The following is a 23,191-nucleotide window of genomic DNA, read 5'->3' as shown; positions in this document are numbered from 1 at the left end:
AATATATAGCTGTAAACTATCAGTCTGCCCCACAGTTTCCTTCGCATTAGTGCTCGAACGTGAGCTGCATCGCGTACGCGTCTTCTCCGTCGGCATCTAAAGAACACGCGGTCAAATGACTAGAGGACAAAGCGGTCCAGGGACTTACAGTACTTTTCCTCGATATTCTTGACGGTAAACCCGAGTGTGTCGCGATACAGACCTAGTGCTGCACGATTCGACTTACGGACATGGAGAGACACGAATGCCGCGCGGTAGATGCTGCTCATCGCCTCCTCTGAAATAAAAGAACATGTCAATGCCTGTTCTAGCCCGGACAAAGAGTAAATTTACGTGATTGGAGCATCAATTTTTTAGCCAGACCGAGTCGGCGGTATGATCTCATGACAGATATCGAGGTGACATGCCCATGAGGAACATGATTAATTGCAGATTGTCCTTCTTGCTCATCAACTTCTTCCCTGCGATTCAATTAGAATACAGTTCAGCTGCGAAAACGTTTGACACACATTTTTGCCAGAATATAACCAACAATCCGTCCGTTGTGGTCCTCCGCCACATATGAAAGCGAAGGCCAGGATAATGCGTGATATAGATCTGGTCGCCGATTTTGTCAATCTCTGATCTGAAGAAATGAAGCGAAAGAAACCAACAGTATTTCATCGTATAGTTCTCGGGCAGGTTGTGCAGGTTGCAGTCTTGCATACCTGCAAGATCTTCGACCTGGTGAAAATGAGCAGCTTATGAGTCTTAAGAGGTTGCCAGCTTACCCTAACTGCACGAATATTCATGTTGGAACTTAGAATGTGCTTGCCTCAGCTTCCCGACAGCGTAGCAGGGTAGGGCAGGTTTCGACAACCCTGCTTTTGCGAGTGCCAGTAGTTGAGTGTGACTTGGTTGAGATCGTGAGAGCTAACTAGTAACTACCCACACCTCTTAACCCAGGAACAACTCTGATTGCCTCTACATAAACACTATAAGTACCATAAAACCTACACGACAGCACTAGTGGTAAACGATACAGGCAAAAGAACAACAATAACTGGCGTAATGGTTATAAATATTCCGAGTTTGAAGTTACAACAAAAAAGGTTGCGTAATGTGTTTGGGGGGAAGAACATGTGTAATGTCCATGCTTGCTATGAACTTGTGGGTCTACTTACTGCGGACACGGACGTTGGGCTACTCAGCACTCATTTAGCGAGGCTGACCGCCATTCCCAGCTGCATCGCCGGTGCTATTTACATTTCCTGGGGCCCAAGGGTTTGGGACACTTGACTCAGGGACCTGCCCATTCGAAGTCGACCCGCGGCCGAAGAAAAAATGCTCAGCAGCGTGGAAGGTGTTTCGAAAGCTTCTCCTGACACTTCTTCCTCTTCCTTCAGTGTCACGGGGGTCTGACGGAGGGCTGAGAGCAGCCTGAACAGATGCTTGTAACTCTTGGCTGTTGTGCGACGGGACATCGTACAAGGGCTCAGTGCGCATGGGTGGCCATGGCACGAGACGGTCGGAAGATCCGGTAGAAGGGGTAGGATAGTAGTTGTTAGTCATCTTTGCTTGTTCCATCATTAAAGTATGACGTTCGGGGTTCTGCCCGTGGCGAAAATCAAAATTCGCAGAGTGCATCACTTGGGTGATGCCCTGGGCCGAAGGCCCTGCAGCGGCATTAAATGACGCGGTTGACGTAAAACTATGTCTTGCCAACTGATGAGGTGGTGGACCGATGTGGTCGATATTATCATGTTCTGCGCCCCGGCCATGACCTATCTCTGCAAAGTTGTAATCGGGCGTTAAAGCGCCATTACTTCTACCAGAAGACGATGATGGTTCTTGGTATGTGCGGAAAAACCCCGCTCCATTCGATTGTGTGCCAGTACTGCGATTGGATGCAACGTCGCTCTGAGGGGGGGAAGTGGAAATCTCAATGACGGGCTGGTAACCAAAGCGAGGACGTCTCATAACGGGATTGGACGCTTCCGCTACGGGTTGCGGATTAAGAGCATATGGTGCAGGCGCCGATTGACTGTTAGCAGAGAACACGGCTGGAGATGACGCAATGGAGACATGTCCTGGTCGCAAGGTCATATCACGCTGCATTGTAAGCTCGGGGTGCTGCAAGACAGGAGTGATGATTTCTGGGTGATGGTGCATGCGGAGGGTGGAGGAAGCTGGCTGAGGCGTATGGTGGAAGTTATATCTTCTATCGTGCATGAAATCTTCGTCAACATCACCATCCATTCCACCCTCCATATCAGCATCCATAGCACCTTCAACAAATCCTTCGTCAAAGTCGTCGTCGTACTCCGTTTCATCATCGTCAGCGTTCATATCTTCCGTGATCGTATTGAATAAGTCCGTCAAGAAGCTTCTCAGTTTAGCAACGCCGCTGCCCGAGTAGACACAAAAGGCCATTCTTTGGCTCATATTGAACTCCTAAAGGACTATCAACAACTGATTAGGCATGAGCATCTGCGCCACTGACCTGTGGAGGTTGACGACAGAACTGCTGCAATTCGGGTTTTCTGAAAGAAGGGATACCCGTCAAGCTCAGATGAGTGAGCTTGTGGAGCTTTTGCAGTAGGAAGTGAACAGCCATGACCGATATTTGATCACAGTAGGAAAGATGAATGCGTTCTAGAGTGCTGTATCGCTCAGCAAGAGCGTATATTGCCTCGTCTGTCAGATTGCTGACGCGCACAAGACCAATTCTTCTGAGCTTGGGTAAGCTGGAGAGCTCGAAGACGGACATGTCAGTGAGAAGAACACAGTCTGTTGTATGTAATTAAATTATATTGGACTGCGAAGGAGAAGAGGACGTACTTGCAAAGTCAACGTAACGTAAGCGGGTGCAGCACCGTGCAAGTGTTTTAATCGAGCGGTCCGTGATGTTGGCTGCATGTCCGAGATGCAAATAGTGCAGATGCTTGCCGAGAACACAAATATTCTCTACAGTCCTATCCGTCAATTGGATGCATTTTGAGAGAACGAGGTTCCGAATTTTCGAGGCATGGGAAATTATCCCGTCTACAGCATCATCCGTGATAAGGGCGCAGCCGGTCAGATCGAGCATCCGAAGATGGTCTAAGGGCCTTGGGATAAACAAAGGTGGAAGCCCATCATCCTGGCTCAGGGGGGCGGCTGGGAAAGGGTTATTCCGTGGAATCACCTGAGGCTTGACTGGCGCCGGGAAGGCGGCATCGGTGAGCTCGACGCACTGGGACAACCTCATTTCACGCATATGCGTAGAGTAGGTCCATATGTCGCGGATAGAGATGTCTGTAATGCGTTTGCAATTATTCAAGTCAATCTCCAAAAGGAGGGGGCAAGACTTGGCAAGAGCTGAAACAGGACCGTCCGTGACTTGATCAACGCCACTGAGTTTGACGCGACGGAGAAGGGGACAGCTAGAAGCTAGGGCATACACGCCAGCGTCGGTAACCTGTCTACATCCTGCGAGATTGATGCCTTGTAGGCGCCTGGCGGCTGATGCCAGGCCAATGATGATTTGATCAGAAGTTTCAATGACTCCTGAGAGATCAATAGCGACCAGGTTTGGGAGGCAAGGTAGTACGCGAAGAAGGGCATCTTCGGAGATAGAGTTACAATTCACGAGTGTCAAGCGTTCCAGGTGGTCGCACTGCGCTAAGCGGCAGAACAAGGCGTCGGTAAGGTCGGCACCGAGGAAGAGGAAGTTGAGACGGCGAATGAATCGACTATAAGTAAAAGTCTGGTCGCCTCGGCTAAGTACCCTCATCATTTTCACGAGGGTGGAAAGTCTTGTGAAGGCAGGGCGGTGCCACAGAAGCTCGACGGAACATTCGCACCAAGAGCGCGAAACTAATAATGAATGATAGAGATCTCTGGGAGTGTGTAAGTGTTTGAGGATATGAATGAGGACCTCTGGGGGAACTTGGGACATGGGAGAGTGTGATGAATGGATTGCTCCATCTGCGGAGTGATGTAGGCGAGAAGCCCATTGAGCGGGTGATACAACAGAGGAAACTGGACCACCAAAAAACAAAGATTTGTTTATATCGTCATCTTCATTCTCTGAAAGAGAAGTAGTAGACTGTGATGGCGAATTCAAGCGGTAAAATACCCTTGAAGTCCTAGCGGATGGCATACCTGGGCTCGTAACTGAGGAGGCAAGTCTCAGGCAGTCCGAGCCCGGTAGCCTTTGCTGACGAGTTATATGGGAATTAATTTCCAATTTTGTATTATGACTAATTTTAGTACTTTGTATATACGCGTAAAGTCCTTGTGTTGAATGCGTGCCTAAGCAAGCCTGGCCTAGCCGACCAAGGACTTGTCGCTCTTTCATGATACCCAACAAGCTAGACAAATTTGTCTCTAATACCACTAACATACAACGCCCAGCTCCCCCTGTTCCCCCCAATTCCCGTTTTTTCAAAATTGCAGGAAAATTCAATTCCCGTGATGCCCGTAGTCGCCCAAAGGATACTCCACTGCCATCCCCAAACAGATCAACCAGCTCATCTCTAATATCCAACCCTGAATTTCCCCCTTCTGGTCCAGCTCATTATGCCGCCCGTCGGGCTCTCTGGCTCACTCCTACAAAAGTCCATCGCCGCTCTCCTCCATCCTCGTCTCGTCAGAGATTAGAGCAACTTCTTAGTGAGCCAGGTGCCGTCAATAATGAACAAGCTTGGAAGGATGGAATTGAGAAGGTCTGGAAGGGTCTTGTAAATGGTGGTCGTTTGAAACGTAGCCTTCCCCTAACTCTCGTAGTAAGTTCCGCCTCATCTCAAAATTATCTGTTACCATCTTACTTCTACTTTCTTGCGTGTCTAAGATTAAAGTCATCCATGCTGGTTGGCTCAGAGACCCTGATACTTGGCCTTCTGGCGCAGTAGCTCCAGATTCAGATCAGGATCTTGCAGCAGACCAGCCTGGACCTTCACCTCCGGTTACCATGAACCTTAACTCTCCCAATACTGCCTCTCAAGGAGTGCCAACTGAGGTCAATGAAATCAACCCTTCTGGACTTGTAATAGCTGCGACCTAGGTGTAGGAGTATTGTATCTTGGAATGAATCGTTTCATGTATTACGTCCTCTTCGATCAGAACTACGTATTAAATGCATTTTTACTTCTTACCATCCAATTATTACAAGGACGTGTGTGAGACGCTTTGGAGATACATGCAAGGGGATTGCTGCCGAAAAATATACTGGCAGAGAAAGTACTGATCTACGACGCCTACAACGTCCTGAGATATTCAAGTCCGCGATGGTGGTGACACCTACCGTCTAGTCAGTTACTAGTCAAGAGTTGTCTATAAAATTCGCATACCAGGATAACGCCATCTCCCCGAACGAACAACATCTCCATTTTTCTCTTGGCCACCTACAAAGTCGTAACTAATGCCTCGTTGCTCAGCATCAAGCTTGAGACTTACTTTGACGGTTCCGTGTCCATCTATACCTCCTTCGATGGGGTCTACGATCATGATGGTCTCTTCAACATCACTCAGAATAAGGTTCATATGACCATCGTAAGCCTGTAAACCAAAATAATTCAGTACGTGCGAGCTGATGAAATACACCAAGTCGACGAACATGAAGTACGCCAGTCAACTCGCGATCTCCCCGTAACTTCACGAAAACACGTTCGCTGAGGGATAATCTGATGAGGTCGAAAGGCTCCTGGATGCCCGACGATGAAGGATCCATTGAAGTGTAGGTGAGATGAGGTAAGCAGTAAGTTATCTTTCGAACTCAGACAGCTTGTACATACCCAACTCCTTCTTTCGCCAACAACAGTACTAGTAGTGACCCAGTCATGCCTGTACGTTGTATCATTCTATCTTGTGCAATAACTACTAATCGCAGTGTAGAAACACTATTGTGACTACTGTGATGTTTTTCTCACTCACGACTCTGCTTCAGGTGAGTTACTTTATTGCTAATAACTAGATTTCGGTTCTGAAGCATCACGTAGTGCGCAAAGCTCATAACAGCGGAAGAAATCACCTAGCAAACGTCCGAGACTACTATGCATGTGAGTGAGCATCGCGTTCTCACACTGACAGGTTATTGAGGCATGATTTCAGCGCTTGGCCATGACAAAGCACAGAGTATCATCGATCAGATCACTGCAGCGTACGAGAGCGGAGGCGGCCCTCCTCCTGGAGGGTTTGGGTTTGGCCCTCATCACCTAGGCGCACCCCCACCACCGTTTCCAGGACCTCCCATGGGCTTCGGTGGTCCTCCCGGAGCATTTCCGCGTGGGTATCCGACCCAATTGTCCTCTTACCCCAAAACTGAATTGCTTTTCAGCTCGTCCGCCTTTCCCCCCAGGACCCTTCCCGCCCCCGGGCATGATGGGACCACCTGGTACCATACCACCTTTCCCTCCTAGTGATGGTATGCCCCCTCCCGCAGCAATGGGTCCTCCTGGCGGTTTCCCAGGCGGTAAGTCCATCTCTTCGCATCATTGAAAGTTTGGGATTAAGCAAACAAAATATTAGGTCCTCCATTCCCTCCAAATGGCCCTAATGGTGGCGGGCCTGGTGGCAGTATGCCACCCTTCCCGCCACATGGTAACTTTGGGCCACCGGGCGGTAGCCCACCCCCACCAAATCAAAATGATCCCAATGCGGGACCAGGCGGTATGCATCCTGACAGACTGAGAATGATGGCTGGCAGGTAATCGCCGTCTATTGGGCATCAATTCTGCGGTGGGTTGTGTGTTTCCTAGTATATCTCTACAAGGTAAAATATAACTCTCCTTCCTTCCTCCGTGTCTTATCAAATGTCTTCATTTTTTGGTTGTGTCGGTTTACTCGTTGTATACCTTGATTAACATAATCATGGAACAGAAGGTTTTGTGACACAATTTTGAGACCACATGTATCTTACCCGTGTGCCTACCTTCTGGTGAACAAAGCAAGAACAACTGGGGGTTCCCCAGCTCGTTCAGTAGCAGCTTACTACAGAGTTGGTCTGTCTAGCTACAACTCAGGTCCTGCTCTACTGTGTCAAAATTTTGAGTTCCATAAGTTAGCGCTCGTTCTACCATAAGAAATTGCCTTGCCTTCCTTTTATAGAAAACCAATTCTTGCAGTAAGACCCGTCAAGTCTACAAACTCTTGTGAAATCATGGCAGTCTCAGCGTCCGACATACGCAGCGCCTTATCTTTACCAAGCTCTTCAACACCAGTTCATTCCACTACACCAGCTCCTCGAAAATCTCAAGGGCAGGTCACGAAGAAACCTGAGGGCATTTCTCGAGAGCTCTATGCACTTATTGGACCCTCCGCACCTTCTCTGGTAGCTCATTTGGCTAAACCACGTCTGAAGCAGAAGCCAAATTTCGGGTCGGGTGGAAAGGTGAAGTGGTAAGTCTCCTGTTACACCCCCTACGCGTGCCCATTGACATGGCGCATGTAGGGAATGGAGACCATTTAGGAATGCTGGACGCACCGATTCATTGCAGCTGGGACATTGGGTTAAGGCAGGTGATGATCCAGATGCAGGTGTGGGCCATCTGACCAACACTATATAAATACTAAAATTTGCACGCACAGAATACTCCTTTACAAAGTATAATGTGCAATCTCAATCATATACCTACTCACAAGAGGAATACATTCGTTTCCTCGAAGGCAAGTTAATTTCTCGATATTCCTGCACCACTTACCTTCTTTACAGATAAAGATTGGACGAAGGAGGAGACTGATAATCTATTTAACGTCGTGCGAGAGTACGATACACGGTGGTATGTAGTACATGACCGCTATGAGCCTCCACCAGACGGCCCCACACGCTCTCTTGAAGTAAAGCATAACAGCCTCTGCAGTTGCACGGCACTGACTTTCAGCAGGATCTCAAGGACCGATACTACAGCGTTTGCCGAAAACTCATTCGGAATAGACCTTGGGCAGGGGATGAGGCGAGTAAAGCTCAGCTTCTCAACAGTTATCAGTTTGACAAAGGTCCGTGATTCCTATGATTCCGTGGTGAGGGATCTAATAGTACTTGTGTTTCAGACCGCGAGAGAATGCGGAAAGACTATATCGCCAGCCTCGAAGACCGTACGCCCGAGGAAATTGCTGAGGAAGAAGCCCTGTTCGTCGAATTGAAACGGTTGGAACAAAACGAACGCAAATTCAAGAAAGAGCGCGATGAACTTCTCCGGACGTTGCTTGGTATTGACTCCGGACTACCTGACATAGTCGCTGAAGAAGACGGGCTTTCTGCCCTATCTGCGGAAGGATTCAAAAAGAGAAAGAAGAATGCAAATGAAATTGATGTACCTTCCACACCATCAAATATTATTTCTCTAGGCCCTCCGCCGCCAAAGAGGCCTCATTCAGCGAAGTCAGTAGCTTATGGTACGTCGTTCACTACGAGATGCCAAGCGCGAAGTTCATTGTCCTGCTTTAGATGCGCAACATTGCATTGTCAGGGTTGAACCTCCCGCGTCATCGACAACGAAAATCACTCATACCCCTGTGCACCTTCGCTCGTTCAAGCTTCCCGCACCGAAGGCAGCGCTATTACCCAAGGTCACCCAGACTCTTACTGAGCTGGGCATCAACCATACACGCTTGGTCATGCCTACCCGTGAAAATTGTGCACGACTAGAGTCGCTCATCGAAGCGACTACTGCTTTGATTGACACGAAGAAGGTCGTAGATCGTGTAGAACAAGATATTCGAGTGTTGCGAATAAGACTCGGGAGGGCAAGTGAAGGCGCAGAGGAAGACTGGCAAGGAAGGAACACCGATGGAAGTTGACGGAGGCGCAGGTGCGGGAGCGGACATTGATGCTGATGCTGACGCCGATGCCGATGCCGAGGGTGAGATTGATGGTAGAGCACAAAGTATACTGAGCATACGAAGCGGTCGAGGGCGCAAGCAGGTTCGTTGCTTTTTCTCAAATATCATCGGTGCCTATCTAAATCCTGGGCTCAGTCACGCCGATCGATGTCCGTGTCGTCCATCGGCACTTCAGCATCCACGCGAGTTGGTAAGAGACAAAAGCGTAGCTGACGATGTGCACATGCTACGTCGATACATGATAAAAAACCAATTCGTGTTTGCTTGTAGAGACAAAAATAAATTTGATATAAACCTCTGAATCTCATTCCATAGATCGAGCACCATCGGAAGCACCGTATTTTCACGTCTGTGTGAACCGCAACACAAAATTGACGATGATAGCAACTGTGGGGGAATCAGGCTATATCACAACTGATGGAATTAAAACTAGACTGACTGAGGAGTGCGGAGCATAGAATGGTCTGGTTTTAAATCGTTTAGCTAGACGATACAAAGGTTTGCCGAGAACTTACGGGTCCAAGTCGGTCGTCGTAAGGTCCGCGCCCTCCCTTGCGGATAGAAGCAGCCCTCCAATGATATATATACAGCGCATATATCATGACTGCCATGGCTTCAACCAGCCAATGAAAACCGTGCGACCGAAATGTTTAGTACAATGTGTACTCACCAACGACAGAGAACATCGCTGCACTAATCCTCCCAACCTATGTCGGTCAAACGGTTAGAACAAGCCCGATAACCAAAAGCAACTAGGTAACGCACCTTGTCACCGAAGTTCAGCAGCCCCACCGCAAGGCCACCAAGGACAACCGTGAAGTGGAGCCATGATAAGAAAGTGCGCTCATTGGCGAACGAGACCTTTGGTTCTACGCGCACTGGGAGTGCGATGCGCTTTGAAGCTGTGCGCTGAAGTAGAGGCTGGGTCGACATCAAGCTGGTTGAGTGGTTGGGATGAGTCGATGGATGAAATCAAAATCCTTACATAGGCTGTACGAAGGGGGTTGAAAACTTTGTTACCATAATGGGAAGCGTAATTTCATCGTAAGCATCGTGGAAGCTCTTAGCGATGAAGTAGTACTACCGTGACATATACCGTTGAGCGCTGGGTGTATTACTCATGCTTTTTCTGCCGGACTCCTGTGGACGTTTTTCGGTAGGGGCGACTACCTTCAAACTTCCCGTATCCACGAAAGTGCTGGGCACTGCGAAGATACGCAGAAACAGTCACAGTGACGGCGGACCTTCTGTGAAACCTGCTTTACAACTCGATGAAGTCATATTCACTGCCTATTATCCTGCGGACATAAAGGGCAGAAATATCAAGAAAGGCCTGGACTGGCTTCTTCGGTCAGTATCGGAGTTACGCTGCCAGCGAGTCAAGCTCACGTTTCTAGTCCGCTGCAAGCATCTCTACATGGGTATGCACATTATTCAGGCAGGTCTTATGGCTTACATTGTATAGGAGAATGTGATTGAACGCCTTTACAGGGATTTCCACCTGGTTTTTATGGCCTATCGTATATCTCTACGGTCGCCTGTTGAAAGTGCGCATGTTAGTAACAGAGCTAAATACCATGGCTAACCCAGGCCGCGCTATTAGATCCCAGTCTATCCAAATGCCCCTCTTTTGAGGCAGCGCCCCACTGCATCTCCAGAGCATACTCAGGACAGATCTGAAACTTGTCCTTCAAGTTGGCCTCTTGTAATATTCTCACACGGTCTGGGCGGTAGTCGAACAGCTTACAGGTATTTCTCTATCTTCTGCATTGCGAAATTAAGATAATTACTGTGTTGCAGTCAAGTGTGCACTCGTCTTGCATCCTCGGGACGAGTGGTTCTAGCCATCCAGCACCGTGATGGCTCGGGTCACGCATTCATTTCATCGACTACCGGACCCGGACTCTACGTCAAAGAAGAGGACCTGATGTATGCATTTATTTTTATTATTTCCTTGAGAAAGTTAGAACTGAGTGATTTCCCCAAAGTTGGACTTTGAATGAGGAAAAAACGATGATTAATTTTCGACAGCAACAGCTGACTTTTAGGCGATATGAGATATACCTTGCATTCTATAGTTTTAAACAATTTATTCAAGATGGATACAAAGGTTCAAGCCATGGCTTACGGCCCATAGACGAGGGATTCATTGACTGGTCTTCGTGGTTAAGCGACGTCGATACCAAGGCAGTCGAATGCGAAAAAGACGTCCTCCTTGCTGGACATTCATTCGGTGGTGCTACTGTTGCAAGTAAGGCATATTTACAAAATGTGCAGCGACTTACACCAGTTGTGCAGTTCACAATCCTTTCTACAGATCCTCCTGCTGGCGTCTCCGCACCCATTCCTGTTCATAAAGCCTTGATCTTGGATCCTTGGCTAGAACCGATTCCTTCTCCTGGCCCACGCCCACCTCAAGGACCAGGAGATGATTTGCCTCAGTTACTTGTCATTAACTCTGAAAAATTCAGCCTATGGAAGGATCATTTTGCACGATTGATCGGCGTGGTGCAAGCTTGGGAGCCTGAGAAACGGAGAATACTGACCATCTGTGAGTTTGTTCGCATTCGATTTACATCGACCATGCAGGTGTTTATCTGACTTGCGCTTGTTGTAGTACGCTCACAGCATGAATCATTCTCGGATTTTTCTCTCCTTCCGCTTGTATCTCGGGGACCTGCTCGCATAGTGATGGACAGGATTGTAGAATTGTCAGAGGCATTCATAGATGGTAACGTAGACAAGTTTGTAAACGAAATTGCGACCAGGAAGATGGAGATTCGTATAGTTGGGAAAAAGCCAGACGGTTCACCACAACGACAGCTTGTGGGTGAGGTCGGGGAGCTCATAGCCCACTAAATCAGATACGTTACCTATAGAGCTAGCGCCTATAGATAATCAAATTCCCGCTACCTTTAGGGAATGAGTCCCTCGATTTCGTCGCCCCTTTCTTTATCGCCTTGAATCGATCGGTCCACACTGCCTTTAGGTCCGACTCGCCTGCACATCGCTTGTTTACACCCCTCTTGCGCTCTTACCATCATGACTTCGTTCATCGGCTGTTTGCCTGTTTCTGTTATCTTCGATCGTTGTCTTGTAGCCACTTCAGTTGCTCATGATCTCAGCCATTCAGCGCCCGATTCTCGGTTCTCTGAGATTCTCACGGCTTCCTATGATGGCCGTGCACTCACGCGTCACGACCGACATTGAGTTCGAGGTTTCGCGCAGTCTTGATTGTGATGTTTTGATTGGGATGAAGTGTCGTGAGGTCGCTGCAGGCTTTGGCACATCTTCGGATTGAGTCGAGTTCATATTGGACGAATTGACCTTTTGTTTATTGCGTTGTAGCCTGTTGTAGCAATTTAGAGTGCACTCGTCATCAAGAAGCACCGTGACATCCCAGGCAAAAAGCTATCAGTATTCTCGATATTTTTCGCAGCCGAGGCGCATATGAGAGTGTGTCTAAGACAGAGCATATGTACAAGCCCCCTTTGGAAGCCATAACGTCTTGGCACGGTTTGTGTTTTGTGGGTACGAAAGATCAGTTGTTGGATAGGATTATCGACCACGTATCGAGGGGTAAATACACTTTGTACGGATTCTCACTCAGCTTGTTCTCATGATGTCATCTCAGCAATGAGTTGTGCTCTGACAGTGTTGTCAATGAGGACAATGATATCAGGATCCATAGTTCCTTTGCATGGTTCTCCTGATACGAGCCAAGAGGTCGCCAATCTTCAAATTTGTGTTTTAAGTTCATTGCGCAAAATCATCGTGCGTAAGCCCTTGATGCACTTATTGCGTGGTCCCATAACGTTGGATTTGATGAAGGAAAAAGTCTTTCGTGCTTGAGAAAATGCCTTTGCACACGTAGTTTGTACGAAAAACCCGAACGCCGAAACAGGTAGCGGGTGTTGCCCTGTGTTGCCACTAGTTAGCTGGCCCTATAAGTATAGCTTATTGCAAATTAACTATTTACGAAAAGTTCGAGTCACTGATCTGTTCATGCTAATTTACCGGTCAATTAGAGCAGGAACCCTAATTCCCCGAACCCTAGGACTCACGTACTCATCACCCACCAATGGCTCCTACCAAGTCCGAGTCCGATCCTACGGCATCAGACACTTCCATCCCCCTCTTCAAGTCTATAGGTCTCTCCCAGGCCAAAGCAGCAGAAGCGGCAAAGAACGCCAAAAGCGCCAATGTTCTTCGCAATCTGATTGTTTCATACGATCTTGCCGAAGCTCGCCTCGATGAAAAGCAGGCCACCGTCATAACCGCACTTGCTGGTCAGCTAGCTAAGACGGAATCTGTAGAACCTGACGAACAAGCCTTCGCCATCAGGGCAATCTTGCAGGGCAAGCTCAAATCCGTTGATCAGGTCAATGGTGAGTTCTGTTATGCGACGTCTGTGTTTGCCAGTGACCGATTATTATGTACAGCTGCTGTCAAGTACCTAGAGAAATTTAAAGCGCCTATTAACGAGCTCGAGTTTGATACAGAGTGTGGTGTCGGTGAGATACGATCATCATGATATAAGATCGCGGTGCCGATCAAATGTTACAGGCTTCAGCATTACTTCTGAAGAGCTCCATGACGCAGTCACGAGTTACATTCGCGAGAATTCCGTTGCTGGCTGGCATAACCTTGGTTCCGTCATTAGTGGAGTTAAGGCCAGCCCAGCTCTTCGTTGGGTGAATCCTCTGGAAGTTAAGAACGCCGTCGAGAAGGCGTTTACTGAAACATTTGGTACGAAGGAGGCTGCGAAGCCGAAAGCTAAGGTATACTACATTCCTTACCACCCTCGTTTACTGTTCCTGATTACAAGGTACAGGACCCCAAGAAAGAGAAGGCTGCGCAGCCAACATCAACTGCATCGGAGGCTGCTGCTGGCTCTAGTTCATCCAATAGAAAACCCGTTTTTGAAGAGGGATTCTTGGGCGCTTTGCACAAGCCAGGAGAGAACCCTCAGATCAGGCCCGAACTTCGTGAGCAGCACCTGCGCGCAACTGATGGCCAAGTCTGGACACGTTTCCCACCGGAACCAAACGGTTATCTACACATTGGTCATTCTAAGGCTATCTTCGTGAACTTCGGTTATGCAGCACACCATGGAGGGAAGTGTTATTTGCGCTTCGATGATACCAACCCGGAAAAAGAAGAGGCCAGATATTTCCAGAGCATTATCGAGGTTATCCGATGGCTGGGATTCGAACCCTGGAAGATAACTTACTCTAGTGACTACTTCGATCAGCTATATGATCTTGCTATCGAGCTCATAAAGCGCGACAAAGCTTATGTCTGCCATTGTACTCGTGTGTATCATTTTTCCGCTCAGGACGATTATCCGTTGAATGTGAACTGCTTTACAGAGGAGCAAATCAAAGCTGACAGGGGCGAGAAAATATCAGCTCCTAAAGCCTGCGTGCATAGATCAAGGCCAATTCAAGAATCACTGGATGAGTTTCAAAAGATGGCTGATGGTTATTATCGACCCAAGGAAGCCAATCTCCGGATGAAGATGGATCTGACGGATGGCAACCCTCAGATGTGGGACCTCACGGCGTACCGTGTTTTGGATGCAAGCCACCATCGCACTTTGGATAAATGGAAGATATACCCCACCTACGATTATACACACTGCCTCGTGGACAGCTTCGAGAACATTTCGTGAGCATCGTGGCGCCCCTTTCTCGTTTGCTGTTGATTGACCTACGGATTTCAGTCATTCCCTCTGTACCACGGAATTCATTGCTTCACGCCAGTCATATGAGTGGCTCTGTGACGCCCTGGACGTGTACAAACCAAGGCAATCCGAATTTGGTCGTCTTAGTCTTCAAGGGACGATCAATTCGAAAAGAAAGATTCTCCAGCTGGTAGATGAAGGCTACGTTAGCGGATGGGACGATCCTCGTCTCTACACTCTCATTGCCCTCAGAAGGCGAGGCGTACCTCCGGGCGCGATTTTGTCATTTGTCAGCACGTTGGGTGTCTCAACGGCTGCTTCAAACATACAAATTGCACGCTTTGAACAGACTGTGAGGCAATACCTGGAAGGAAGTGCACCGCGTCTCTTCATGGTCATGCGTCCTCTCAAAGTCATAATTGAGAACGTACCCGACGACTACCTCGTAATGGTGGACAAACCATTCCATCCCAAGAATCCCCAGCTCGGATCTTCACAAATCCCATTCACCCGCACGATTTACATCGACGCAGACGACTTCAGGCTGGAGGACTCAAAAGATTACTTCCGCCTTGCTCCTGGAAAGAGTGTCGGTCTATTCCAAGCACCCTACCCGATTACATGTACATCGTACAAGACTGATTCAGCCTCTGGTGAGGTGACAGAGGTATTCTGTCGTCTCGAAGATTCTGGTACCCCTCCGAAACCCAAGGCATATATCCAGTGGGTCGCAGAACATGCATCTTCTGGAAGCCCTGTTTGCATCGACGAGACAAGAATATTCCACCCTTTATTCAAGAGTGATAACCCCCTAGCGGCTACCCCTGATTTCAAGGCTGATATCAACCCTAATAGCATGGAAGTCATCAAGGGTGCCATGGTGGAAGTCAGTTTCTGGCCGCTTGCAAAGCGGTGTGTCGCAGACGCCCTCGAGGAGGCTCGGGCGAGATCAGCTAAAATCAAAGCAATCCCGGGTGCGGGCTCCCATGACGCACACACTCCGGAAATCACGCCAGAGCAGCTTGTCGGAAAGGAGTGTGTACGATTCCAAGGTCTGCGTGTCGCGTACCTTGCAGTAGATTCAGACTCTCGCTTGGGTGCTCTAGACGAACCCTCAGATGTTACTCCTGGGATTAGGCAAGGTGATTATTTGGTACTTAACCGCATTGCGAGTTTGAAAGAAGATGCTGGAAAGGGAATATGAACAGTCTTTATATATGATACGACAGGGCCAACTTTATCATTAGAGCTACATAGCAGTCGGATTTGGAATAGCATGTGCAACTAATACTTGGATTGTAGACCTCGCTGTGCGCGCTTGATATGATGCTGCAATTGAATAGATAGGTTCATTCCAGCTTGGGGAACGATACATCATGTTGCTACCAAGGCATGGAGATTATAGATCTCTTTGCGTACGACATAGTAGATGTCGGAAACGTTACCTTCCAGCTCCACTCTTCCTCGACCTGTCTTGCGTACGGCAACTGTGTCTTGTATAGAATTAGAAGATTCATCCCGCCTCGCCCCAGCGCCGCAAATCAGCACACCCTCACCAACCAATTCGGCTTGAACACCGACTGATGCCAATCGGCTTTTAAGTGCAGTCAACTTGAGCTCCCCTATCATTGTCGACCGCGGTAAAATCTGAATTGGCCGGGAGCCTAGTATTCGTGGGGCATGTAATACGTTTGCATTTGGCGTTGGTATCGTTGGTCCCGAGGGTTCCAAAATGGGTATGGTGGAGCTGAAATGGCTCGTAACGCGTCCGGTCACATAACCCACTTCGTTGTCTTCAAACTACCAAACGTTGATTCAAATGGGCTCGAAGTCTGAGAAATAAACTGACCCTTGACATTTTGATAGTGCTCAGTAGCTCATCACTCAAGGATATCGAGAAACTGTTCGTGTGTTGTCCTATCTGCACCGTTTCTCCCACAGAAGGAGCATATATATCTCTCGTCATAGATCGAATGTTCGCACAACTGTCAATGAGAGCATCGGCGGCGGCAGCCTGGGCATGAACAATGATCTACCACGAGTATCGTTAGCATATGAAATGTCAGATCGACGTAATGATTTACCATCTTTCTGGGGTTCACTTGGGGTACAATCATCTTCACCGCACGACCATCGTTGAGACCTTCCATGTCAACAAAGAGAAGTCGACAAGCAAGCTGTATTTCAACCTCTGAAGTGACGAACTTTGAGGGAGGTTCACGAGGAGCCTTGCATTAGGCTCGTCAGTTGAATGATCGTTTATTACATCTAGAAACTTTACCTCAGTTTCGCCTTCAGCCTGATTTCGCCTTGCCTCCCTAGTCGCATCATCTTCTGCTTCATTTTCCAATACTTTACCTTTCCTCAGCCACATGCCAACATCAATAGTTTCGCCATATTCATCTACCCTCCGTTTCTTTTCAACGTAGGGAAACATACGGAAACGGTGGGTCTGGCCACCAGCGCTCTTGAAGAATGATGTTGCCTTGGAGACGTTTCCCTTGAGGTAAATGTCGAAGGAAAGTAGCTGTTTCGTCAATCCCTCGTCAATGTCGAGCCCCCAGTCAGCATCGTCCTCATTTTTGGTAATTTTTCGTTTTCGCGGCGAACCATTTCCAGTATTGGAGATTTCGTCGGTATCCATTTGGCTTTCGTCCAATGCGCGTTCGACTTCGTCTTCTTCATCCGAATCCGAATCCGAATCCTCGTCGCTCTCGTCTTCGTCCGCTTCCAATATGCGTTGATTACGAGCCATAGATGCTTGATGAGCAGCTTCCCTATCCTTTGCTGCCTTCTCCTTTGCAAGGAAGGCTTCTAGCTCTGCACCTTGAAGTGCAACCTTGGAGCTTATCTAGACGCGGATGAATAAGTAACGTGCTATGTAGGTACAAACCGTGCACATCACCTTTAGAGTCATGGCTCCATCCATCATAACGTTGCTACCAATTCTACCTTTGTCCCACTTATCATCACCTCTCTGAGAGTTATTCCATTTATCGAAAAGGATACGTCCCAGTGTGCCCTCTTCGCCGCGACTAGTCAGAAGAACCACATTATCTGGGACCACGGCGAAGTCAGAGAATAGTAGTCGTGACGGTCCATGTGAAAGCGAGGCAGGGACAGCAAGGATCAGCTTCGGCTCCTTGGATGAGTATGTCTGGAGAAGGGATTGCGGACTAGGAAAGAATTCCAGAAACCTGTACGAGTGGTTTTAGTCCATCACCTTCTGCTTTCAGATTTCACTTACTTGAAGCGCAATGCGAACGCTCCCAGCGCCTCATCATCTGCATCGTCATCACCACGTCTCCTCCTGGTACCTCCCGTCCTTCCGCTTCCATCAACACCGACATCTTCTTTGCTCACTGTCCCGCCAAGCCATTCCATCATACTCCGGACGAAGGTCAACATTTCACGTCCGTTACGCGACAATAGACAGATGGGAAAGCGAAAATCAGCATACTTCCAATGCTGATCAAGTAACACCAGGAGCTCCAAGAGACGAGTACTGGAGTCACAAGGAAGTAAAAGAGAGGAACGGGACGACAGCGTTGCACTTATGGCATCTGTCCATTCATGACATCAGCACGAACATATTCGAGTGGGATGAACTTTCAGACCTATCAAAGCAGCGTCGCGGTCCTTTCTTCGACTTGTGACGACATTCACGCGGTCGGCGTCTGTGATGAAGAGATCTGGTCGGGCAAGTGGTTCGAAGACACCACCTGCTGCGGGACGGTAGAGGACAGTGCCATCTATATGTCGCTCGCGCATATGATTCAAGTTCACAGCATAGACGATCGTTCCAGCGGAAGGCGATCTTATTTTCCATATGGTTCCCCCCAACGTGTGCCCCGCTGCGAATGGTGTGATGGTCAAACCTTGACACTTTCCTGAAAGTCGGGAATATCAATGGTCCGCCCGTGATTGTTTCATGGGTAAAAGTTACCTTGTAGATGGGTAGGCTGGGAATATCTCAGGGTGTTTACTGCGTCAAATGCTTCGTGTACCTCTTGAACGGTAGCGACAAACTTCTTGGGTTCGTTCTTTAGCTTTGGCGAATGTGACTCAGAGCTTCCCGCCCCTTCGGCAGCCGCAGATTCGTTGCTTTCCTCCTCCTCAACGTCGACTTCTTGTTCGTCTCGAATTCCTTCCACATCTTCCATTGTTGCAATGCGAGCCATTGCCTGGACTGGAAGTGTGGTATAGCATGGGGCTCTGAGATCCCAGTGACAGTATGCATAGGCATACAAGCCAGAATGTACAAGGTCACCATGAGACAGCAGAACCAAGTCAACCTCTGGAGCATGCCTAACTAATGTTTGAATCGTGCAGCTTGCATTTTAGTTGTCACTCACTTTCTCACTATGTCACAGTACTCTTGCCAAGGATAAATCACCCCATTCCCGGACTCAGATTGAGTTTCAATATTCTCGGGGTTCCAGTCAGGTGATCCACAATCGAGAAGAATACGAATATCGTCAACCTGTAGCAAGTATGCAAGTGGAACAGTTCGAGATGACCGGGCGGCACCAGAAAGAGGTGTGAATGTAATCATTTGGATTCCAGGTCAACGACAGACTTTTAAACCGCTAAATCCTTGCAAAAAGGATGACAATAAGTGGTGATGCTTAGAGAAGCGGTCGACCAAAAAGGAAGTTCTATGAGCGTTTGTTTGTTTCTAAAGGCTTTGCTCAACAACGTCCAAACATTCACTGTTAATCATTGCCAGTGCACGCACTATGTACTACTGACCGGAGTCAACGTTCAACTGTGGGCGCAACGAGACGATTCTTCTATGTCTCTTGGATGAGTGTTACTGGCATTATTCAGCAGGTCGTAAATAGGTTGTATATCGTGTTTTACAGGTGTGCTATGCCTGGCTATGTATCCACGGACATTATCCAGCGCAGCAGTGTCGAGACTGCTCCGTCGACTTCCACGTTCCACTTAGCAATTGCAAGTTGTCCCAAAAGCTGTGAAAGCTCGTTTCCACTCATTTCAGCTGAGGCCTCAGGCTTGGTTTATATTCCTGCGTCATTCGAAATTCCAGATTGGTCGTCTCTGACGTGTGCGGTACGGCTACTGGCACATCCTCTCACGTCTACCACGTACACGCTGTTTGTTCTTTGAACAAAAATGACTGTCTCTACATTCTCAGCGGCAGTGCATATTACTCCAAGTACGGCGGACCGTCTTCTCTGCGTGCAGTCACTTATGCATCGTCAGCCGTCATCAAGACCCTCTACACTCATGGAAAACGGAAAGCGAAAAAGCTGAAGAATGGAGATGAGAAAGAAGAGGCCACTGATGACATTTTCTTTGACGAGTGCGCTTCATTACAGTCAACATTCCTACTCATTGATGCTTTCTAGAGCATTTCACATCGTTCAATCCTTCATTCTTCTTGGAACAAAGAACACTGTGGAATCTCTCCAAGCATTGTGAGATGCAATTTATATTCATCAGGTCCTCCATTAAGTATGATCTTCTGTGATCAGTACAAATACTCATGTGCCTGCTCCACCTTGGACTGCTGTTATCCCTGTGCGTGTCCCGTTGCATTCATGCAACCAGGCGGCAGACCTCTTGATACAATGGTTTGGACCCGAAGACCTCAAACGAGTTGTTGGAGGTGAAAGATGGTGGCAAGTCCGTGGTTTAGACGGTATCGATGCTGAGTGGATTGCTGAGAAGTCGCACTTGCGACCCGAGAGTGTTCACATAGATGCTGGGAGGAGGTACAGTGAAGAGGAAAGACTTCTAATGTCGATGGAGCAATTAGAGACCACGATGGTGAGTTATCTGGGTTTGTTTGACACATTCTCTGACCACCTTAACTGAAGCTTTACATTCATGGAGGCGGATACTATTGGGGGTCCATCAGTGAACATCAATCCACCTTGTACATGCCCTCAGACTTACCCTGATTTGTAGATACACATCGTTATCAAATCATCAAATACGGTATGTTCACGCAAGTTCCTGGCATCTTTACTTATTCTTTGCAAGCGCATAAAACTCGGGGGCGTGCGTTTACCGTCAACTATCGGTAAGTGTCAACATTTTTCATTGTGAACATGTTATATATAGTCTTTTCTGTCTAGGAAGGCACCACAATACCCATGGCCATGCCCCCTACATGATGTCCTCGCAGCATGTGAGTTCATCACTATTTATCTTTGAAATTGAAATCGCGAGGACCAATCTTCCCCATACGAAGATCTCTACTTGATTCAGCCACCTCATGATGCTGCCCATAAACCCATTCCTCCTTCAAAAATCGTCTTCGCCGGCGATTCGGCAGGTGGCGCACTATGTCTCACAATGCTCACTGTACTGCGAGATCTGGGTCAACCGTTACCAGCGGGAGCGGTGCTCATCAGCCCATGGGTAGATCTAACACACAGTTTTCCTAGTATTCATACAAACACGGCTACGGTGAGTTTTGAGCACGATGCAGGATATTCCTTTCTGATTCGGCTAGTAGGATATCATACCTCCTCATGAATTCATGAACAAACCCTCTGTATTGTGGCCGGTGGATCCAATCAAGGAAGGCGGTCGCGTCGCCTGTGCACACTCCGATTCACTGCTGAAGCCATGTCGTGCGGATATTCCTGGTTACGATAGTCATGTTACAAGACACACTGCCCAGGTTCTGCCCACTGACGCTGAGAAGAAATCTGATTCTACGCCTGTTGGTTCCAAGCACCAATTATCAAGCAATTCTACATCAAGCATTCCCCTGAAATCCCAGCAAAAATCATCATTTTTCGATGGAGGGAAGTGTGATTTCACTGGCAGATGCCACGGCCTAACCTGGGACCAAAACAGAAACGGAAGTAATATGATACCTATGGATGAGCTTGCTGTGAACAGGAGTTCGGTGTCAATTCCTGATCTAGATGACATTGATTTTTGGCAGCCTAAGCCCCCGAAGGTGCTCATGAAAAATCCTGGAGATGTTCCACTGGAAATACGGTCGCAGATACAGCACTATGCTATGACAGAGTGAGACACCTCCATTCCATTCTTACATTCATTGACGGTTAATGTCCGCGAAGGCAATTGTCGCATCCTCTAGTCTCACCTATTCTTCAAGCCTCCTTAGGCAACCTCTGCCCGTTGTATATTTTGGCAGGCGATGGAGAAGTGCTTCGCGACGAAATAATATATTTGGCGCACAAGGCAGCCAATCCAGCTGAGTACCCTGTACGGGAGGGTGTAATTAGAGACGGATTGAGGCAGAAAGAGAATGCGCATAAATTTTCTACGCCCACCAAAGTCCGTCTGCAAGTGTATGATGGTACACTACTTCTCTTCGTTCGAGACCGTCTGTTCAAACAAATGCTCCAGGAATGTGTCATGTTTTGACAGTCTTCACCTTCACCAGCAGTGTGAGATAGTTATGATCTTATGTTTCAGTTACTGACGAATCGAATAGGCTGACTATGCTTACAATTCTATTGCGGAATTTGCGAAACATGTCACTCAACGTTCGGGAGAGTACCTTGACCGAAATCCGTTTCCCGTTCCACAGCCGATGCCCGGGTCTGATGTACCATCGTGCGCCATGAATGACCGATCGGTGAGAATTCACTTGGCGGCGCTTCTGTCACTGAAATGCTCACCTTTAACAGGGAGACATATTGATGATTCGTGAACGTGTAGACATCCACGGTCGAGTTCGCTCCATGGAACCGAAAGAGGATATTACAGCTCTACAAATGAGGCCATCAGAGATTGGCATCATCAAGGAAGAGACTCTTTTCAAGTGGCTGGAAGGCCAAGAGGAGTGGGACAGGCGTTTCAAGTATTGCGCAACCAAGGTTATGAAGAACAGGAAAACAATTGAAGCGAATGCCAAGTCGATTATTAAGAAAGCAAGGCAACGAGGCCTCTCGCTGGCGGGAGAGAGCGATGATTTTGTTGAGATGCCAATAGTCGAGAGATCGAATGCTGTGTATGGGGCTATTCAAGAGGATAGAAGATGGGGGCCATTAGACCTAGTGGACGAACAGCCACCACCTACAGCGATTGCTGCAAGACGAGACACAGTGAGTGAGCTTGGTTATTAAAATTCTAGGTGTTTACCGAGTAGCTATAGCGAGAAGCGCTTGCTCTGCTTAAGAAGAGCATTTATCACACGGCACCAGCAACCCACAAGACTATTCCGAGAGTGAAAACAGTGGACGTTATTCTCGCTGCTTTTGATCCCAATGATGTCCCATTCCGACATCCTAGACAGTCGGTTTCAGAGCAGCAGGTGCGAACTGGAATGCGATATATTCACGGTATGCGAATGTGGCAGTTCATTGTGAGGTAAGTTGACGTTCAAATTTGCCCATGTTAGTATACTAATGTAGCTCTAGTCGCTCTGGGCGTAAGGTTGCCGTGGAAGCTGTGGAAGACACGCGCCGCGTAGGAGATGCACTTATGGAGACTGGCGATAAGGCTGCTAGTAATGTGAACTTAGCCGCAGTAGGCAGCTGAGAAGAGTGCAGGGTTTGATGATCGTGTTGAGTAATTATTAACAGCGGACGTTTGTACTGGTCTGTAAAGACTTATCGGAACTACATAGAGGGACAACACATGTTCGCCAAACTCCCATAGAGAACCGTCTATTGACGTACTGATGGTGAGGCGTGAGAATGATTGGATTAAGTAAGCGCCATGTGTTTGTTGCACTTTTAACCCTGTGCC

At 48.0% G+C, this 23,191-nt stretch overlaps 11 protein-coding genes across 11 annotated transcripts; 6 read left to right on the top strand and 5 right to left on the bottom strand.

Moving 5' to 3' along the window:
- Positions 1-6: 6 nt before the first annotated feature.
- On the bottom strand, positions 7-907 carry F5891DRAFT_353455 (silencing group B protein). The gene is made up of 6 exons (XM_041371485.1): positions 771-907; positions 654-723; positions 510-597; positions 334-461; positions 149-277; positions 7-96 (listed from the first exon to the last, which is right to left on the bottom strand). The coding sequence occupies exons 1-6, from the start codon at positions 789-791 to the stop codon at positions 47-49; spliced, it is 486 nt and encodes a 161-aa protein (XP_041232597.1). The 5' UTR covers positions 792-907; the 3' UTR covers positions 7-46.
- A 290-nt stretch (positions 908-1,197) lies between these two features.
- On the bottom strand, positions 1,198-3,919 carry F5891DRAFT_940731 (uncharacterized protein; the record flags this gene model as incomplete). Its single annotated transcript, XM_041374292.1, has 3 exons — positions 1,198-2,433; positions 2,483-2,769; positions 2,821-3,919. The coding sequence occupies 3 exons, from the start codon at positions 3,917-3,919 to the stop codon at positions 1,198-1,200; spliced, it is 2,622 nt and encodes an 873-aa protein (XP_041232596.1).
- Positions 3,920-4,520: 601 nt separating this feature from the next.
- On the top strand, positions 4,521-4,894 carry F5891DRAFT_925264 (uncharacterized protein; the record flags this gene model as incomplete). Its single annotated transcript, XM_041373861.1, has 2 exons — positions 4,521-4,748; positions 4,814-4,894. Coding segments are annotated over 2 exons (309 nt in total), but the record flags the coding sequence as incomplete, so codon positions are not given.
- Positions 4,895-5,056: 162 nt separating this feature from the next.
- On the bottom strand, positions 5,057-5,802 carry F5891DRAFT_353389 (like-Sm ribonucleoprotein). Its single transcript, XM_041371484.1, has 4 exons — positions 5,579-5,802; positions 5,419-5,520; positions 5,313-5,366; positions 5,057-5,262 (listed from the first exon to the last, which is right to left on the bottom strand). The coding sequence occupies exons 1-4, from the start codon at positions 5,690-5,692 to the stop codon at positions 5,239-5,241; spliced, it is 294 nt and encodes a 97-aa protein (XP_041232594.1). The 5' UTR covers positions 5,693-5,802; the 3' UTR covers positions 5,057-5,238.
- F5891DRAFT_1136367 (U1 zinc finger-domain-containing protein) lies at positions 5,740-7,001 on the top strand. The gene is made up of 6 exons (XM_041364813.1): positions 5,740-5,807; positions 5,857-5,908; positions 5,961-6,020; positions 6,073-6,246; positions 6,299-6,433; positions 6,490-7,001. Exons 1-6 carry the CDS (start codon positions 5,802-5,804, stop codon positions 6,669-6,671), a joined length of 609 nt encoding a protein of 202 aa, XP_041232593.1. The 5' UTR covers positions 5,740-5,801; the 3' UTR covers positions 6,672-7,001.
- A 119-nt stretch (positions 7,002-7,120) lies between these two features.
- F5891DRAFT_940074 (uncharacterized protein) lies at positions 7,121-9,015 on the top strand (the record flags this gene model as incomplete). The annotated part of the gene is made up of 9 exons (XM_041374257.1): positions 7,121-7,359; positions 7,412-7,497; positions 7,549-7,614; positions 7,673-7,797; positions 7,845-7,956; positions 8,011-8,355; positions 8,408-8,710; positions 8,757-8,884; positions 8,938-9,015. 9 exons carry the CDS (start codon positions 7,121-7,123, stop codon positions 9,013-9,015), a joined length of 1,482 nt encoding a protein of 493 aa, XP_041232592.1.
- A 109-nt stretch (positions 9,016-9,124) lies between these two features.
- F5891DRAFT_1229894 (uncharacterized protein) lies at positions 9,125-9,735 on the bottom strand (the record flags this gene model as incomplete). Its single annotated transcript, XM_041369557.1, has 5 exons — positions 9,125-9,189; positions 9,242-9,266; positions 9,318-9,415; positions 9,473-9,509; positions 9,568-9,735. The coding sequence occupies 5 exons, from the start codon at positions 9,733-9,735 to the stop codon at positions 9,146-9,148; spliced, it is 372 nt and encodes a 123-aa protein (XP_041232591.1). The 3' UTR covers positions 9,125-9,145.
- A 116-nt stretch (positions 9,736-9,851) lies between these two features.
- F5891DRAFT_999812 lies at positions 9,852-11,875 on the top strand. Its single transcript, XM_041378575.1, has 9 exons — positions 9,852-10,152; positions 10,200-10,240; positions 10,294-10,349; positions 10,406-10,551; positions 10,603-10,731; positions 10,791-11,049; positions 11,101-11,353; positions 11,420-11,747; positions 11,815-11,875. The coding sequence occupies exons 1-8, from the start codon at positions 9,923-9,925 to the stop codon at positions 11,659-11,661; spliced, it is 1,356 nt and encodes a 451-aa protein (XP_041232590.1). The 5' UTR covers positions 9,852-9,922; the 3' UTR covers positions 11,662-11,747; positions 11,815-11,875.
- An 809-nt stretch (positions 11,876-12,684) lies between these two features.
- On the top strand, positions 12,685-15,777 carry F5891DRAFT_353243 (glutaminyl-tRNA synthetase). Its single transcript, XM_041371482.1, has 6 exons — positions 12,685-13,190; positions 13,245-13,316; positions 13,369-13,583; positions 13,637-14,117; positions 14,175-14,472; positions 14,528-15,777. The coding sequence occupies exons 1-6, from the start codon at positions 12,884-12,886 to the stop codon at positions 15,690-15,692; spliced, it is 2,538 nt and encodes an 845-aa protein (XP_041232589.1). The 5' UTR covers positions 12,685-12,883; the 3' UTR covers positions 15,693-15,777.
- F5891DRAFT_353257 (beta-lactamase-like protein) lies at positions 15,778-19,148 on the bottom strand. Its single transcript, XM_041371483.1, has 9 exons — positions 18,844-19,148; positions 18,435-18,796; positions 18,106-18,378; positions 17,736-18,051; positions 17,394-17,685; positions 16,770-17,339; positions 16,573-16,716; positions 16,338-16,520; positions 15,778-16,288 (listed from the first exon to the last, which is right to left on the bottom strand). The coding sequence occupies exons 1-9, from the start codon at positions 19,041-19,043 to the stop codon at positions 15,863-15,865; spliced, it is 2,766 nt and encodes a 921-aa protein (XP_041232588.1). The 5' UTR covers positions 19,044-19,148; the 3' UTR covers positions 15,778-15,862.
- A 58-nt stretch (positions 19,149-19,206) lies between these two features.
- Positions 19,207-23,088, top strand: F5891DRAFT_999786 (alpha beta-hydrolase). Its single transcript, XM_041378573.1, has 16 exons — positions 19,207-19,667; positions 19,715-19,814; positions 19,861-19,929; positions 19,987-20,281; positions 20,332-20,371; positions 20,423-20,452; positions 20,498-20,537; positions 20,593-20,645; positions 20,709-20,926; positions 20,976-21,499; positions 21,553-21,794; positions 21,845-21,885; positions 21,933-22,076; positions 22,129-22,545; positions 22,596-22,810; positions 22,861-23,088. The coding sequence occupies exons 1-16, from the start codon at positions 19,625-19,627 to the stop codon at positions 22,979-22,981; spliced, it is 2,592 nt and encodes an 863-aa protein (XP_041232587.1). The 5' UTR covers positions 19,207-19,624; the 3' UTR covers positions 22,982-23,088.
- The last annotated feature ends 103 nt before the right edge of the window (positions 23,089-23,191 follow it).

Source organism: Suillus fuscotomentosus, assembly GCF_016647785.1.
Source record: "Suillus fuscotomentosus strain FC203 chromosome Unknown F5891scaffold_3, whole genome shotgun sequence".
Lineage (NCBI taxonomy): Eukaryota > Fungi > Basidiomycota > Agaricomycetes > Boletales > Suillaceae > Suillus > Suillus fuscotomentosus.
The sequence above is the reverse complement of the archived record's forward strand: the minus strand, read 5'-3'. Positions and strand labels throughout refer to the sequence as shown.

Coding starts and splice junctions, on each gene's coding strand:
- F5891DRAFT_353455 (XM_041371485.1), bottom strand. CDS start 791: ATGAATATTCGTGCAGTTAGG. Junction 462..509: donor GGTTATATTCTGGCAAAAAT/GTGTGTCAAACG, acceptor ATTGAATCGCAG/GGAAGAAGTTGATGAGCAAG. Junction 97..148: donor GAATATCGAGGAAAAGTACT/GTAAGTCCCTGG, acceptor CGTGTTCTTTAG/ATGCCGACGGAGAAGACGCG.
- F5891DRAFT_353389 (XM_041371484.1), bottom strand. CDS start 5,692: ATGGATCCTTCATCGTCGGGCATCCAGGAGCCTTTCGACCTCATCAGA. Junction 5,521..5,578: donor AGTTGACTGGCGTACTTCAT/GTTCGTCGACTT, acceptor TTTGGTTTACAG/GCTTACGATGGTCATATGAA. Junction 5,263..5,312: donor GGGGAGATGGCGTTATCCTG/GTATGCGAATTT, acceptor ACTAGACGGTAG/GTGTCACCACCATCGCGGAC.
- F5891DRAFT_1136367 (XM_041364813.1), top strand. Junction 5,909..5,960: donor CACTCACGACTCTGCTTCAG/GTGAGTTACTTT, acceptor AGCATCACGTAG/TGCGCAAAGCTCATAACAGC. Junction 6,021..6,072: donor CGTCCGAGACTACTATGCAT/GTGAGTGAGCAT, acceptor GCATGATTTCAG/CGCTTGGCCATGACAAAGCA.
- F5891DRAFT_999812 (XM_041378575.1), top strand. CDS start 9,923: ATGCTTTTTCTGCCGGACTCCTGTGGACGTTTTTCGGTAGGGGCGACT. Junction 10,153..10,199: donor GGCCTGGACTGGCTTCTTCG/GTCAGTATCGGA, acceptor TCACGTTTCTAG/TCCGCTGCAAGCATCTCTAC. Junction 10,732..10,790: donor GTCAAAGAAGAGGACCTGAT/GTATGCATTTAT, acceptor ATTTCCCCAAAG/TTGGACTTTGAATGAGGAAA.
- F5891DRAFT_353243 (XM_041371482.1), top strand. CDS start 12,884: ATGGCTCCTACCAAGTCCGAGTCCGATCCTACGGCATCAGACACTTCC. Junction 13,191..13,244: donor ATCCGTTGATCAGGTCAATG/GTGAGTTCTGTT, acceptor TATTATGTACAG/CTGCTGTCAAGTACCTAGAG. Junction 13,317..13,368: donor TGATACAGAGTGTGGTGTCG/GTGAGATACGAT, acceptor CAAATGTTACAG/GCTTCAGCATTACTTCTGAA.
- F5891DRAFT_353257 (XM_041371483.1), bottom strand. CDS start 19,043: ATGATTACATTCACACCTCTTTCTGGTGCCGCCCGGTCATCTCGAACT. Junction 18,797..18,843: donor TACTGTGACATAGTGAGAAA/GTGAGTGACAAC, acceptor AACATTAGTTAG/GCATGCTCCAGAGGTTGACT. Junction 17,686..17,735: donor GCGTTCGCATTGCGCTTCAA/GTAAGTGAAATC, acceptor CCACTCGTACAG/GTTTCTGGAATTCTTTCCTA.
- F5891DRAFT_999786 (XM_041378573.1), top strand. CDS start 19,625: ATGACTGTCTCTACATTCTCAGCGGCAGTGCATATTACTCCAA. Junction 19,668..19,714: donor GGCAGTGCATATTACTCCAA/GTACGGCGGACC, acceptor ATGCATCGTCAG/CCGTCATCAAGACCCTCTAC. Junction 19,815..19,860: donor GATGACATTTTCTTTGACGA/GTGCGCTTCATT, acceptor GATGCTTTCTAG/AGCATTTCACATCGTTCAAT.